General features: G+C 42.5%; 1 protein-coding gene across 1 annotated transcript in view; it reads left to right on the forward strand.

The window, feature by feature from the left end:
* The window catches only part of EMP3 (epithelial membrane protein 3 (MAM blood group)), a 51,575-nt gene that overhangs the window by 16,737 nt on the left and 17,630 nt on the right, over positions 1 to 17,208 (forward strand). Inside the window, exons 2-3 of the mRNA XM_077259493.1 lie at positions 10,593 to 10,692; positions 14,863 to 14,965. Of these exons, the coding sequence (XP_077115608.1) occupies positions 10,615 to 10,692; positions 14,863 to 14,965 (181 nt within the window). The 5' untranslated portion in view covers positions 10,593 to 10,614. The remainder of the gene's footprint in view (positions 1 to 10,592; positions 10,693 to 14,862; positions 14,966 to 17,208) is intronic.

Below are 17,208 nucleotides of genomic sequence, written 5' to 3' on the forward strand. Positions count from 1 at the left end.
GTGATGTGGCAGTTCTGGGGCAGCTGAAGGCTGGTATTTTTAGGCTGGGAAAAGGCCAATAATCATGGCCCGTCACACCCTGAAAATATCAGCCCGCAGCTGTCTGCTTTGCCATAGCTAGTTATTAAAAATAGGGGGGACCTGAGGCCATTTACGGTATTTATTTATGTATTTTATTCCCAGAATGCTGTTAGATATCTGCCAGCTACTGTATTTATCTATCTCTCTGTATCTATCTATCTATCTATCTATCTATCTATCTATCTATCCCTCTATCTATCTCTTTAACTAAGCACGTTTTCCTTTTTTTTCAACTAGCTTTGAACAGCATTCATTGCTGTACAAAAACGTAGGTAAAAAAATGCAATTAAAAAACGGGCAAAATGCGGTAAAAATGCAACATATGCACACAGCTAGGAGATGTTAAGATTACTGGAGTTCCCAGTTGCTGGGAACACCTGGAGGCTGTGAACTAAGGTTACCAGAGTTCACAGCCACCAGTTCCCGGAAACCTTGAGGGAGCCTTTCAGGGAGACTTTAATGTTACTGGAGCTTCCAGCTGCTGGGACACCTGGAGGCTGTGAATTATCAACTTGATTTTGTGGGTTTTGGGGGTGCACTCAGCAGCACAACTCTGACTCTGCATCAGCACCAGGCTTTGCCTGATTGTAGACGGACTCTGGGCTCCCCTGTGTTCTACGTGACCAAGGGGTAAACAAGCAAGCAAGCAAGCACAGGAGGAGGAAATATAGTATGAAGTCACACACATGTAGTGCAGCACGGGGCAATAGCTGCAGGCAAGGCACTCTTCTCCTTTTACGCCCCAGCGTGCTACACATGAATGTGTGGGTCCTGACTGAGTGTGTAGACTTCTACCGTGAGGCCACCATACCCGTTTAGTTGGTGGTGTGGGCTGGCTAGAATCGTGTTTTACATTTCAATGAGGGAGACTTCCATTCAAACACATACTCTTTACTGGGTGGTAGCTTGGTAAAGGTTATAAACAAGGGATAGGGGGTACAAAGTCTTATGGACATTTTCTTTACAGTATAAAGCATTTTTTACTTCCAAACCTCTTCCTTCATAGTTTACTCCAAGGCTAGTGAGGAACACTCATTCATCCTACTCTGCCACAGCCCAGCTTTAATGCTACTGTCCTGATCAGCAATTCTCCTTACTTGCTCTTCATTTACTCATGCTATTTCTTCCACTATTTGAGTCATTGGGACCCCACTTGTCCATCAAACTCAGTCCTGCTTAGGTCCATTACCTCCTGCGTTATAAGCTCTGGGGTTTGTGACTCTGTGTCCTATCCAAGGTCATCTGTGCAGGAGGCCACTCTGTCTCGTCAGTCACTTCTCAGGATCGCATTATCCCTCATTCTTAGTCTCCTCTCATTTGAAGTCACCCTTGCATGCAGCTCTCCTCTCTTTATTCTCCAAACCTTATCTAACAACTTACAGGAATTCCAGCACTTTCCCTAACACTAGACCGTCCCACTATGGGCCAGTCTAGGTAGTTATTCAAATGTAACTACCTAAACTATAAAAGAAAAGCTTGAGAAAGCTAGATGCGAAATGTATTTTCGGTGCAGTTCTTCCATTGTCTGGTGAGACCTTCCCTATGCCACAGTGCATGTTTACATTTTTCACTTATGGTATTTATATCTTCCCTGCACTCTGAGTGGGCCTACCCAGAGCTAGGCTACTGTAACTGTATCAGCGTGGCAGCAGAGCAGAGAGAATCAATCCCTATGGGGCCCCTGAGCAGGCGGAGGGGCCCGGTGCCAGCAATGGGCCTCCCCGCCCATTATCACAGGTTCAACTGTATTGGCTGGATTCTGATACAGCTGACCGCATTGATGAGAAATGTAGTATTACGCTCCCTCTCCCATCATCCCCCTGTCAGTGTCTGACGTCTCTAATACAAACACTGACAGGGGTCGCGATGACGTCACTACTCGGCGCCTGCTGTCTGGAGATGTGCATGAGCTCGGAGCTGCGGAGGAACCAGGAGGAACAAAGGTGAGCATTGTATTTTTTTATGGCAGTGCATTATACTATAGAGGCCTAAGGGGATGCATTATATTAGAGTCCGCCTACGGGGGGCTGCATTATATTACAGTCTGCCTATGGGGGGCTGCATAATATTAGAGTCTGCCTATGGGGGGCTGCATTATACTATAGATTCTGCCTATAAGGGGCTGCATTATACTATAGAGTTTGTCTATGGGGAGTGCATTATACTACAGAGTCTGTCTATGGGAAGTGCATTAGACTATATAGAGTCTGGCTATGGGGAATGCATTGTACAATATAGTCTGCCTATGGGGAGTGCATTATACTATATAGAGTCTGCATATCGAGAGTGCATTATACTATATAGAGTTTGCATATGGAGAGTGCATTATACTATATAGAGTTTGCCTATGGGGATTGCATTATACTATATAGAGTCTGCCTATGGGGGGCCAGATGGAAAAGACGGGAAAAGTGAACAATTCCATCAGAAGGAACGTCATCTGTAAGTCATTATCTGTAACTGTGCTGTAACTTATATGTTCTGCAGGACTGGTATCTACCACTAACCATATGGTGGTAATATCAGTGTTGGTCTTTATATAGAGATTATTTTTAGTAATGGTGCGGTCATCTGCTGAGGTTCTCCTCCACTATTAGGGTGCATCACCCAGTTGTAATCAAGGTTACCTGGTTAAGGGCCACTCATAAGTTTGCCCCCCCGAACCAAAACCCCTAGCTATCCCTCTGGATCTTATGTTATTTCCTATATAGTGGTATCTGTTTGCAATATTAGTCCTACATTTTGTATAGTACACCACTTAAATTATATGCAGTTTATTTGCTCAAATGCCTGTATCTATTGCTTGCACTAGCTTTGATTATCTTGTGTCTCACACATTTTAATTAATTCTTCAATAAAATTTAGCTTTCATCTATATCTCCCTGTGCCTTCCACTTATTCTTTATAGGTTTTTCAATCTATATGTGTTATGGTCTTATAGTCTTGCTCATTATACATATGTAGGTTTATTACCTAAACTACATACTAGTTAAAGCAACCCTTCATTTGACATTTGTCTGGTGCCCTCTGTTTGCTTCTCCTCCAAGACTGGCATTGTGGTCCTCCTTAATCCAATATGACCATCACATTAACATGAGGAACACATTGGTAAATCTAAACCATGTCCAACATTGCCTCTCCTGTGCTGCGGAGCTTTGGTTTAGACTCACCACTCGATTCCACATGAATCTCTGGTGGCCACCTTGGATGCTAAAATACTGGAATATTGGGCTTGAAATTGGGAAGAGCACACAGTGGGAAGCAATCAGAGGACCCTAGGTATACATGACACATGTCTAGTCACTTTTTAGTGAAGGGCAGTGGAGTTGTTTTGGAGTTCCCTAAGTCAAGCCAGTTGGAGTGCTGCTGTACTATAAGAAGGAAGCCAAGAGGACTTCTCTGAGGTGGGCAGCATGGAACGCAGAGGGAAGACTCCCACTAATAATGAAATGACATATTCTAGGGATATGACATTACTTTTTGTGATAATAAGACTTCGTAAAGGGGTTCTTCACTACTAGGACAACCACCTCTTGATCTATATGTTTGGCCCTGATAAAATAAAATAGCTTACACTCATCTCCCATGCTGGTGACGTTCCAGTGGTATTGGTACTCGGATTCCCGGCTGTTGTGACTTGTGGTGCCTGGCGCCCAGTGAACACTGGTGTCACTGTCCCCGAATACGAATTGAACATGAAGAGTTAGTTCGGGCTGCTGCTGATCTCTGACTTCCTCTTCATGTTCAATTTGTAAGAAGGTGGGGACAGTGACGCCAGCGCTGATTGGGTGCCAGGCTCACGTGTTACAACAGCCACATGGCAGACCCCAAAATGTGAGTGCCGACAGTGCAGGAACAGCGCCAGCAAGGGAGGTGAATAATCAGATTTTTTTATTTTATTGGGGCCAAACATTTAGATCAAGAAGGGCTTGTCCAAGTAGTGGAAAACCCCTTTAAATAGGATCTGTTACCAGATCAAGAGTGACCAGAGTTTCCTCTTATTTTATTCCTTATGCATCCCTAAGTTTTCTAAATTTTTAAAACTTTTTTTTTATCCGCCGTTCCATTGAAAAGATACGAACCTTTTTATTTAGCTGTGATTTTTATTGTCTTTACTAAGGGGGTGTGGCTCACAGGGTAATTATGCAGAGCAGTCTACAGACACGCCTCCAGAGAGTGCTGTGAGCCACGCCCTCTTGTAAAGTCCATAAAAATCAGCACTAAATAAAAGTCATGTATCTCTGGAACCGTATGGTGCATTTAAAAAAAAAACAAAAACCGGAATACTCAGAGGAGCGGCAGGAATAAAATAAGAGAAAAAAATGTTCACTTTTGATCTGGTGACAGATCCACTTTAAATGTCAAACTAAAGACATTTGAAGGGATTAATGCTACATCCTTTTCTTACAAAGGCTCTGAGGCAGGAATATGTGTTATATACCGTAATGAACCCAATAAAATACTTTATTAATAATATCACAAGCTTACAGAAACGTCAAGTCTTCATTTGACCACAGAACCCCTTGGAAACATCCGAATACATATTTGGGAGTACGTTATTCCGTATTTAATAATCAGATACTAATGTCTTAGCTCCAAGTAGCTGCAATTATCTGTAGCATAACTGGACACTAGTTTATATTTCTCAGTACCTTCATAAACCAAATATGATTGGCACATGAGCAGCTCACTGAATGGTGGCTGTGTAGCGGAACAGGGGAGTTTCTAAACTTAACAGTTTTCATGCGAGGAAAGTATGACTATTTGTCAATTGCTCCACTGTTTACTGGAATGAAGAAGGAATGCCTCCTGATATCGAGCCAGATGTGCCCAAGGCAGAGACGTTTACTAGAATCTTCAGGGTTCACAGTTACATTCATCGCTGACGAACAGAACATAAACTCTTCTTACAAAATGCGATCATTCACCATACATAATTTACATTTAATGGTTGTATTAGAGACACTGTAAGGATACAAATCTATTTAGGCTAGGCATTCCTGAGACTTAAACATTGATGGCCTATCATTAGGATAAGTCATCAATGTCTGATCAGTGGGGGTGCGACACCCAGCACCCTCCACCAATCAGCTGTTCCCAATGTTGGCGGAGGCTGGAATTGTTCAGGTACGGAGCTGCACAGCACAGCTGCATCGGCTGTATGGTGGCCGCAGCTGGGTACTGCACATCCACTCCCTATTCATATCAATAGGAGGCAAATGTGCAATATGCAGCCAATATTTCGTCAACCGAGTTCATAATTGAGCACTGTAAAAATAAATTGAAAAAAATTAGGGGTGGATTGCATTTTTTAGACCGTTTCGCCCCACTTGTATTTTTTCCCCTGTTCACTATATTAAAGGGTAATTCATGTGGCAAGGCTTTTTAAAAGGTCAATATTGACTTTTAGGATTTCTACTCCCAACAGGTGGCATTAAGGTACCTTCACACGAAACAACTTTACAACGAGAACGACAACGATCCGTGACGTTGCAGCGTCCTGGATAGCGATATCGTTGTGTTTGACACGCAGCAGCGATCTGGATCCTGCTGTGATATCGCTGGTCGTTGATTAAAGTTCAGAACTTTATTTGGTCGTCAGATCGGCGTGTATCGTCGTGTTTGACAGCAAAAGCAACGATGCCAGCGATGTTAAACATGGAGCTAACGACCTGTGAGAACGATAAGTGCATCACCGTTACGTCACAGGATCGCTCCTGCGTCGTTCTGGAGCTGCTGTGTTTGACATCTCTACAGCGATGTAAACAGCGACGCTGCAGCGATCGGATCGTTGTCGTTCTCGTTGTAAAGTCATTTCGTGTGAAGGTACCTTTAGAGTTCCAATTCTCTTCCTCTCTGAAGAGATTATTTGCATATTTAAATTCCGAGAGGAGCATTTAAAGGCCTATAAGTCTCTATATGCTGACTTGGCACTCTCCAAAGGCAGAAACATTCCCCCTTAGACTCCACTTCTAATGGTGAAAGACCATTACAAAAGTGTAGATGATAAATTTCAGTCCACAAAATAATCTGAAATTTGCATAGATTTTTCCTAGACCCCATTCACATGCATCATAACATTTTGTATTGCAGATTGAATGTGCAGAATTAGTTCTAATATTCTGCAGCAAATATGTGAGAACATGGTCTTACGCTTCTCCGAGAGAATCTGGAGTAGTTCAGTCATCATTTATCATGTTATTTCAGACCGTGCTGATCTCACCCTGTGTCTGAAGTTGTGGGCAGAGGGGTGTAACATTGGCATAGAGCACAGAAAGAGGAAAACACATTTCCAGAGGGATAAACAGGACCAGAGAGGAGAACCATGGAGGAGGAGAAGACTCAGGAGGCCGAGGAAGAATGTGGTGACCATAACCTTCTGAACTTCCTAGTCCCGATGTGTGGGTGCACGGTTATAAATAGTGCTGTATATGTAGTCTCAGAAAGTAATCCACCACCGTCCCTCAGATCTGGCATGTTCTGATACCATAAAATCCCATTTATATTTGTGTATAGGGTCGTTATTTTGGCCAGCAGCCATGTATGGATAGACCATTCTTAGTGCAAGTTGTGAGTTTGTGACCACTCAATGTGATGACATGAATGTCCCTGTAGGATGGAGACTTTATATATTCTGTTCAGAAACTGCACAAGATTAATTGGATCTTATGGTTATGAAGCCAGCTGCCATGGAAAACTTGGATCTATGATGTCTGATAGAAAGTGACATTTGTGAGTCTTGTGTTAAATCTCCATAGACTTTTACGCCAGGTGGTTTAGAAAGTTACACAGGAGATTACGTGATTAAGTGATTAGTATTTTACTGATCATGTAATACACGAAAGATTGCAATAACTAGTTATAAGTATAGATCCACAGAAAAAATGGCTCTGAAGGTCATCCCGCCACCTATACAAAACATGCCAGCTTACAACTCCTGAATGGAATCTAACTAACTAACCCAAAACTAACTATATGCGCATATAGCTCTTCAAAGACAAGTCCGGCAATACCTTCACATGGCCAGTCCGTTCTTCCATTACTGAGAAATCAGCGTTTGAATTGATATGCAAATGAGGCTGAAGGACTATGGTAGATCTGAAGCCTCTGTCACTCCAGCTCTATTGCCTGCCGTGCACCACCTCCTACTGCTATGATATAATAAAGGAGGAGGAAGAACAGGTGCAAAATACTAAAGAAACAACCACTCCGCACGCCTAACATTCATGGGAGCAGCCATATCTGTGTGAATGGTGCCCTATACAAACCTTATCTGTTTGGATTTATAATATTAGGAAACCACCCCCTCCATGAATATGAATATGCAGGGGCAGACATACTATTGGTGCAACCTGTGCTGCCGTACAGGGGTCCAAGATGTAAGGGGGCCACTTCCACCTCCAAAGCAGGTGGAATTGTGCATTATGTTGAGCAATTGGACTGCAAAAAGGGCCCATATGCTGTTCTTGCACAAGGACCCTCTATTGTTTGTGTCCGCTCCTGAGCATATGATTGGTGATTTTCATCAGAGGGAAGCCCTGAGCCCGGATCCCCTCATTGATGCCAATATTTCCCCAATGAGCACATTTGAAAGGATGTTTATTAAAGGAGATATGGATTTTTTAAAATTAAACTTAATTATCTCCTGCTCCACTGATTCTGGAAAAGTTTTTATTTTTCTTCTGTGTCCCTCTGTTCTAAAGTTATGTCCCCCCTGAAATAATGGTGCAAATTTTCCCATCAACCAACTGGGCGTATGCCACAGAACTTCGCGGTGGGTGTTTATATTTTCTCTTCTGATGCTGGCCAATCAAAACATGGCCACGCCCACAGAGAGGTTCTGTAGTATTGGTTGACGGGAAAATTTGTGTCATTATTTTCCAGGGGTATAACTTTGGAATAGAGTGGCACAGAAGGAAAAGAAAAAATGTTCTAAAATCAGTGGAGCAGTACCAATTGGAGGAGATTGTCAGGTCAAAATTTAAAAAAATCCAGTGAAAGGTCTCCTTTAACTAAATTGTTGCAACATTGCATGCAAAAATGCATATCAACAATAAGGTTCAATTAGCTATTTGCGAATCAGTCAATTATAAATAAACCTTTGTGGAAAGTGACTGACTCAGATTCAGATAGGGTTGTCTTCTCATGCGTCTTTGGGGCTTATAATTATGCCTGCACATGGGACAACCAAAAGATGCTCTGATATTGTGGGTGCTTGTGAGTCACCCGCCAGGGCCGTGGGGTACTCGGTACCGGGTCTGGTGGTGTTCACAGGGGGATGTCACGGTGGCCGCGACCCAGTCCGTGGCCCTAGGCGCCCATGTAAAAGGGAAAGGTTTTTAAAGGGAAAAAAGTTTTGTGTTCGTGACCTCACCTGTGGTATTCGGTCAGTGGGGACCGACGCTACTTTAAGGGGTCCTCTGGGGTGATTTTATGGCAGCCAGATGGTATAAATTCCCACAGGTGAAGTGTATCCACAGGGCTCCCATGGAGTGGTTGGAAGATGGTGAGGAGCGCAGTAAAGATCGAGGACACAAGGTTGCAGTCTCTTTACCTTGGTTTACTGAAAACTTCAGCATCCACAGTCCATAGCATCAGATCACAGGGCAGGCAGGGTCTGGCTGGCTTGAAGGCAAGCTAGGAGTCCCCTTACCCAGGTAGAAATCAAAAGCCTTCCTCTAGCGCCGTTGTGTTGTAGTTCCTTACGGCTTAAAGCTCCACATAAGGTCCTCACAGATGTTATCTCTCTCTCTGTCCCCGGGTAGGATAGGACATAACCCATATGACTGGTGGCTTGAGGCTGTTTATAGGGACTGTAACACGCCCCGGCCTCTGAGGGGTGCCACCGTGCCTCCTGGGTGTTAGGTCGAACAGGTAAAGTAGAGTTCAGCTGTCCTGCCAGTCTCTGATGTAAGTCATAGAGGTCCTTACAACCTCGGTGTTCCAGCTACCGGTCTCTGCGCCTCAGAAGGAGGCAGCCTACTCGGGGCTAGTCTCCCCCTGGTATTCTCTCCTGTGCTTTGCTCTCCTGCATGTTCGCTGCAATCAATTCGGCCTTCTAAATGTCTCTTTCCAGGAACTGCTGCACTGAGGCTACACAGCTCCGTAAAACCCTCCTCTGCCTCAGACAGTCTGTGTCCTGGCAAGAACTGACTAACTTTCCCTACAGACTATCAGTTATATATATATAAATGTGGAGTCACCTAGCAAGTAGGATCAAAAGCTCCCCCTGGTGGCCTGGAGTGTGAATGTGTTGCATGTTTGTGGTACCTGGTTGCAGTTATCCCTTCTAGCCTTCAAGCATAACATCACTCTCCCTGTGAGGAAAGCAATGCTACTGTGACGACCAGGACCCTGGGGTTGCCACACTTGTATTTTGACAGGAAAGATGAAATACAAAGGACAGGATTTTCCCATTTCCCTACCTGTGGTATTACCTTGCTGTCTTGGGTTTACCACAACAAAGAAGAGCCAGAAGACTGCAGTGTCTGATTTCTCCTACTCCTGCACTGATTAGAAGCACTTCGCCTTCATATTAAACTGTGTACATTTATTTTAGCAGTGCAGGGGTTAATCTGCTCAGTTGAGAGCTCCTGGAAGCTTTCCTGCATTAAAGCTCAGCTGCTCACTGTTTACACTCCCATCTCCTATACAATCTGGGTCCTGGCAAGCACTCATTGTCAGAGATAGCTTATGCTGCATGGCTGGAGTTTGTTGGTGGTTGTTATTGGAGAAGGCGTTTGATAGATTTATCTGCGACTGTTGCTAGGTTTTGGGTGTGTGCTAATTTCCCCTCCTTCTCCCACTTTAGTTTAACCCCATCCTCAACTTCCCAGTGTTTACCTCTGTTATATATGTGTGCATATTTGTATGACTGGTATTTTTCTTTATCCCTGTTTGTATTACCTTGTTAGTCTAGTTAGTGTATTTCGGTACATTACTACTTCCCTCTTCCCTGGGTGGGGGAAGGGTACAAACTGAGGCAGATTCAGGAGCTAAGGCAAGGTATGTGGCCCCAGCATCTTTACCATCAGAAGTAATCCGGGAACGGGGCAAGCTAGGGCATCCCTAGTGTTAGAGACAGGGAAGGAACCCCTGGTCCCGGAACACCAGACAACAGTGCCACAACAATTGCTTCCTCAAAGGGAACAATCCTAATATTAGAGAATAATCATAAATTCATTAATATTAAGTAGGACATTTCACTAAAGTTTTAACCTTCTCTTCAAACTGTGTTGCAATGTATTTATAAATAATAGTTTTAATATTTTAATTATGATATGTTTAGCAACTAGGAAACAACAAAAGACTTCTTCAATCAGATGACTATATGACATAAAGCCATATAATAATCCCTATTTAAATAGGGTCAAAATCTACTGAAGCACTTTCCGAATCTGCAAAATGTGATGGTGATAGCACATATAAGGTGTCTGTTTTTTTGGTTTGCAAGTTTCTTCATGATTTTTACAATATGTACTAAGAGGTCACTTATCATTGTTTTTCTGCAGGTTTCTTATAAACGATCGGAAAATGAGTCTTCTGCTCTTTGGTATAACTGCCCTACACATCATCATCTTGATCATTCTCTTCGTTGCCACCCTTGACAGCGTAAGTAAATAAAGTCTCCATCAGAGCTGGCACAAACAGGCAGCAAAATGTTCTCATGATTTTCTCCTTTTTTGAGTCATACGACACTGGGTATATGACTCTTTATATTTTAATGGTTCTTTACAAAATATCAATGATGAGATTCATGTGGCATGAAGAATCTTAGTTTTTGCTGTTGTCTTGCATTCCATATTTAATATAGTACTTACAACCCATACAACCCATTACAATTCCATAGCACACTCAGTAGTGTTACTGTAAAGCATTTGTTAAAACATTTATGGAAAATATCTGGAGTATGCACCATTATAGTGTTAATCATTGCCCGTAATACGGTTACTAGGAGTCAGATATCCTTACACTTTTACGGTATTTTTGCATTTCGAGTTACCCACCATTCACAGTTGTCTTCAAAAATGTTCTTCACTTAAATAGTTAAAATAAAAATATTCAAAATGTTTTACACTCTTTAGCCCTCATTATTATGCTCACTGATTGATGTTATATAGTCATGAAAAAGGCAGAAAACTCAAAGGATAAAGGCCCATTGTAATATTACATAGGCAAATGCATAAGGTATTCTAATGTACAATGTGGTGCCATATGGAGGCATCATATGATGGAACAAGTATAAAGTCTCTGAGTGGTCTTCACGTGGTTAATCCAAGAAAAGCTAAAATGAGTAGGATGTAAGAAAAGTAGAGAACATTCAGTTCTATAAAGGTGGATTTGGATTAAACAAGGAAAACCAAAATTGGGTGGTCCAGCTAAGAAGATTTTCACTTCACAAGATGTGTTAAAAATTGAAAAATGCAATAGACTTTCATCATCAAAGTTCTGTCCATGTCCGGGTGTTACGCTGAACATTGGTCCCAGGTTTTGGCAGCTCCACTTCTGTGTTGAGTTCAATGCAGCAGCGCGCTTCCTGTGTCAGACCGGTTTCAGTAGGTAAACCAGCTCTCTTCTCTGTGACTTACGGCAGTTATCTGGGACTTTGCCTATTTTGCCCTATGGGGCTAAGAACTTGTTCTGCTTGGTGCAGTCTCTGATGGCTCACAGTTGAGACAGACTGCTCTTGCCGGCGATTCTGCTGCTTCATTTGATCTCATGTCAATAGAGCACAATCTTCTCCTCTGGTCTGCTCTGTCAATGGGGCATCAAAGCTGATGCAGTTAGGCAACGAGGAACCGATTGTCAATCAGCATGCCCTGTCGACTGCACACCAAAAGAGAAAGAGTTAGGTGTCAAGAGCGGTGCGTGACTACTCTGATTCGACTGCGATTGGTGCCGGGCAGAACAGGCAGGTAGTTGGTACCTACCTGCCTGTAACTTCTTAGCTCCATAGAGGAAAATATGTAAAATCTCAGATAGCCCTTTTAACTAATGAAATGAGCCAATCATTCACTCCTTTATACACATCATTAATTATGTGCCGAAATAAGCACCTCTCTCTTTTGTTGAGCTGTAGGCAGAAATGGAGCTACCGGGAATTACAGTAACAGTGGGATGTCGGGAGAGCTTTGATAATGACAGTATGAAAGTTGTATGATGTTGTTAAGCTTCCTTTATTTAGATATTCAGGCTATGCATTTCGATACTGAACTGGTGTATTCATCAGGCTATTTAGGTCAAAGCGTACCAAATTTGTAGCCTTTTTTAGTATATGATGGGGGAAAAAGTATTTAGTCAGCTACCAATTGTGCAAGTTCTCCCACTTAAAAAGATGAGAAAGGCCTGTAATTGACATCATAGGTAGACCACAACTATGAGAGTTAAAATGAGAAAACAAATCCAGAAAATCACCTTGTCTGATTTGGCAAGATTTATTTAGCAAATTATGGTGGAAAATAAGTATTTGGTTACCTAAAAACATGCAAGATTTGTGGCTTTCACAGACCTAAACTTCTTCTTTAAGAGGCTCCTCTGTCCTCCACTCATTACCTGTAGTAATGGCACCTGTTTGAACTTGTTATCAGTATAAAAGACACCTGTCCACAACCTCAAACAGTCACACTCCAAACTCCACTATGGTGAAGACCGAAGAGCTGTCGAGAAACACCAGAAACAAAATTGTAGCCCTGCACCAGGCTGGAAAGACTGAATCTGCAATAGGCAAGCAGCTTGGTGTGGTGAAATCAACTGTGGGGGCAATAGTAAGAAAATGGAAGACATACAAGACCACTGATAATTTCCCTCGATCTGAGGCTCCACGCAAGATCTCACCCCGTGGGGTCAAAATGATCACAAGAACGGTTAGCAAAAATCCCAGAACCACATGGGAGGACCTAGTGAATGATCTGCATAGAGCTGGAACCACCATTACAAAGACTACCATCAGTAACACACTACGCCGCCAGGGACTCAGATCCTGCAGTGCCAGACGTGTCCCCCTGCATAAGCCAGTACATGTCTGGGCCCACCAGAAGTTTGCTAGAGAGCATTTGGATTATCCAGAAGAGTATTGGGAGAATGTCATATGGTCTGATGAAACCAAAGTAGAACTGTTTGGTAGAAACAAAACTCGTTGTGTTTGGAGGAGACAGAATGCTGAGTTGCATCCAAAGAACACAATACCTACTGTGAAGCATGGGGATGGCAACATCATGCTTTGGGGCTGTTTCTCTGCAAAGGGACCAGGATGACTGATCCATGTACATGAAAGAATGAATGGGGCCATGTGAGATTTTGAGTGCAAACCTCCTTCCATCAGCAAGGGCATTGAAGATGAAACGTGGATGGGTCTTGCCGCTAGGGCAATAAATGAGTGGCTTCGTAAGAAGCATATGAAGGTCCTCGAGTGGCCTAGCCAGTCTCCATATCTCAACCCCATAGAAAACCTTTGGAGGGAGTTGAAAGTTGCCCAGCGACGGGCCCAAAACATCACTGCTCTAGAGGAGATCTGCATGGAGGAATGGGCCAACATACCACCAACAGTGTGTGCCAACCTTGTGAAGACCTCTATCATTGCCAACAAAGGAAATATAGCAAAATATTGAGATGAACTTTTGTTAATGACCAAACACTTATTTTCCACCATAATTTGCAATATAAATCTTGCCAAATCAGACAAGGTGATTTTCTGGATTTGTTTTCTCATTTTGACTCTCACAGTTGTGGTCTACCTATGATGTCAGTTAACAGGCCATTCTCATCTTTTTAAGTGGGAGAACTTGCACAATTGGTGGCTGACTGAATACTTTTTTTCCCCACTGTATATATCACATGCATCTACGCTAGTGATGAGCGAGCATTAAAATGCTCAAGTGCTCGGTACTCTAATTGAGCAGGTCGGACGCTCAGATGGGCTTGATTCAAGTGGCGAGTAAAATGGAAGTCAATGGGAAACTCAAGCATTTTTCTTGCAGACCCTGGGGGGCAGGAAAATCACTGGAATAGATGGAAACAGCACTCAAATATAATGAGAACAGCATGAGGAAGATGCCTGGATGCATCTCCAACTCCCAGGTTGCTGCTGGGAACAATATTATCGGAGTATTACGCCACTTTTATGGAGTGGCAATAAAACATTCAAAATCGAAGATAAAATGGATTTTACAGGAAAAATGTTAGGAAACCTTCTATTCTGTATACTGTATTCTGTCTACTTCCAACAGGTGGCGCTATAGAGTTTAAGTCCTCTTTTTCTCAGAAGAGGCAATTTGAATATCTATTCTGTATAATGATTTATATATAAGGCAAATTAAAAAAAGAGAAAAAAGCCTTCTTCACCCTTTGGGCTTTCCCTTCTCATCACTAATCTGCACTTTTACTGTACTGGGCCTGATGAAGATGCCAATTCGGTATTGAAATGCGTAACCTCAATTGTTTGCCAATAAAGGACCCTTGACTACATCTACTATTCTTTAGTTGGTCACTATCAGCAGAGCCCGTGTCCAGCACTTTTTTCTACATTGTTCTGTAATTTATTCAAGTGATCATTGATAGTCACAGAGATCTGAACTCTGGTGATGACATCCCTGTCATATACCACCAATGTTTAATGTGATACTGCCCTTGTAGGAATACTGAAGCCTATGTTAGAATGTATGTCCATTGGCTGCTTTTACAAAAAATGACATGAGAATGACATGTGATGCCAGTTAGTGCTAAGGATTAAATGGGTGAAAATGAACGTGGAGCCTAACCTACCTGTGTTTATTATATCCCCAGTCTTGGTGGGTGCTTTCACAAGATGAGACTCTGAACCTATGGCACGACTGCATTTATAACAACAGCTCGGAAAGCTGGATGTGCACTTCGGTGTCTACAAATGGTAAGTTTTAGTCTCATTACACATTGAGATATATTTACCGTATTTGTAATCCCATCTTGTTGGCACCAGAAACTGTTGGCATCTAGTCTGGAGGCATTTTTCATTTTTATGTTTTTTCTTGACATTGGCAATGATCAAAGACCATTCAGCCATAAATAAACAAAACTTCTGTATATTAGGAGATTACATAATGATTCAACTCGCATTAAAGGGGAATTCCCATAACTTATTGATCATTGGGGATGCGGCTACTAGGACCCCCGGCCTTTCTGAAAATAAGTCTCTGGATCCAAAAACTGGGATCTGCTGATACTCATCTTTTAAGGAACTAAGGTGCTCATGCTTTGCCTCTGCTCCATTGATTGTCAGGGGGTTGCCAGAGAAATCTGAATACAGTGGCGCTATTTCCAGGAGTACTATAATTGACAAATGAAGCAGGGACCGGGAATACGCACCACTGCTCCATTCAACAAGGAACTATGCAGAGCCAGAATCTCGGGATCCAAAGACGTGTTCTTGGCTTCAATGAGGGTTGCAGCAGTCAGTCCCCCAGTGATCAGTAAGTTATCCCCTATCCGGCCAGTAGGGGATAACTTTCAATTTCAGGAATACCAATTTAAGTGAATAATTCACTTTATATTATTATTAGCATTTGATGGTTTTCCCTTCTACCCCCATTTTACAAGAGTGAGTTAAAGAGATAGAACACACTTGAGTGAGGGAAGCAAAATAACATATGCTTGAGTTTTAATTTTTAGTATTGTAGTGTAAACCCCTTTAATCCAAGGGCAGACACACCATGGGTACTGTCACACGACTGAAGTTTGATATTCCAGGGTTATGGGCTCCTTCCCTATTCCTAAAGCTAGGGGCGCCCTAGCTATCCCTGATCCCTGGATTACTTCTAATGGTGAGGATGCTGGGGCCACGTACTTTGCTAAGCTTTTGAATCAGCCCTTATATGTTCCCTCTTCCACCCAGGGAAGTGGGGAGTAGTTGTACATAAGAATACAGAAACCAGACTAACAAGGGAAGACGTACAGGGATAAATTAAAATACCAAATCACAATCAACAGAATGGGACACTGGGAAGTAAAATGAAGGAACCACCAAATAGGAGAGGATTAGAATATACCCACAGACAAATCACCAAGCAACAGACTTTAGATAAACACTCCAAAATCCTCCCCAACAAACACCTCCAACTTCACACCAAGCAGTATAAAACTAACACTGGCAGTACTGATTGCCAGAGGCGAGTATAAGTAGCAGGGGAGAGTAGCCAACACTGAACAGCTGATATCATCCAAGCTGGAAAGCTTTTGAGACTCTCAGCTGAACAGATTTAACCACTTCACTGCTAGCAGAAACCTGCACAATTTAATATGAAGGTGAAGTACTTCTAATCTTCTAATCAGTGCAGGAGTATGTGGAATCAGACACCACAGTCTTCTAAACCTCTCTGTCGTGGGAAACCTGTGACAGGTGTAACCTGTTCAGCTGCACTGGAGTCCAAGAGGTAAAGGGGTCCCTACTACCTCAAAAGCAGGTGGAATTGTGCATTATAATGATCTATTGGACTGCAGAGGACCCATATATGGTTCTTGCACAGGGGCCCTCTTCTATCTATGTATGTTGCTGCTTTAATCAGCAATCTGTGAAGGGAACCTGACACATGATTCATGCTGTCCAAACTACAGGCAGCAGAAATCAGACAATGGCATTTATTACTGCTAAGGTGGTTTACTCTACATTTATCAACATTACCCTTCATCTGACCAGTGTTTGCCCATGCAAACATCTTATCTTATCCATCTGTAATATTTTACAGTCAATCTCAGTTTTTGTTTTCCTACAAAGTTTTGTGTCATCAGCAAAAACTGATACTTTACTCTTAATCCCATCCACAAGGTCATTAATAAAGAAGTTAAAAAGCATTTGCCCCAGTACAGATCTTTGTGGCCCCCATTGCTCCCAGTACAGATTCCTGCAGTCCCCACTGATCCTAGTACAGATTCTTGTGGCCCCCACTGCTGACATTATCCCATTTAGAGAATTTCCCGTTTACAACGACTGCTCTCTCTTTTATCAATCAGCACATAGTGTCCCCTACTCTTTACTTCCAGAACTTCAGTAGGAGGCCATTACGAACATGGCTACTCACGACTTGTCTAATGAGGACTAACAATCTTGAAACAGATGTATTTAATTACATGGAAATAAAAGAAAAATTTTCAAATCAA

The sequence above is a fragment of the Ranitomeya variabilis genome, chromosome 4, assembly GCF_051348905.1.
Source record: "Ranitomeya variabilis isolate aRanVar5 chromosome 4, aRanVar5.hap1, whole genome shotgun sequence".
NCBI classification, from domain to species: domain Eukaryota; kingdom Metazoa; phylum Chordata; class Amphibia; order Anura; family Dendrobatidae; genus Ranitomeya; species Ranitomeya variabilis.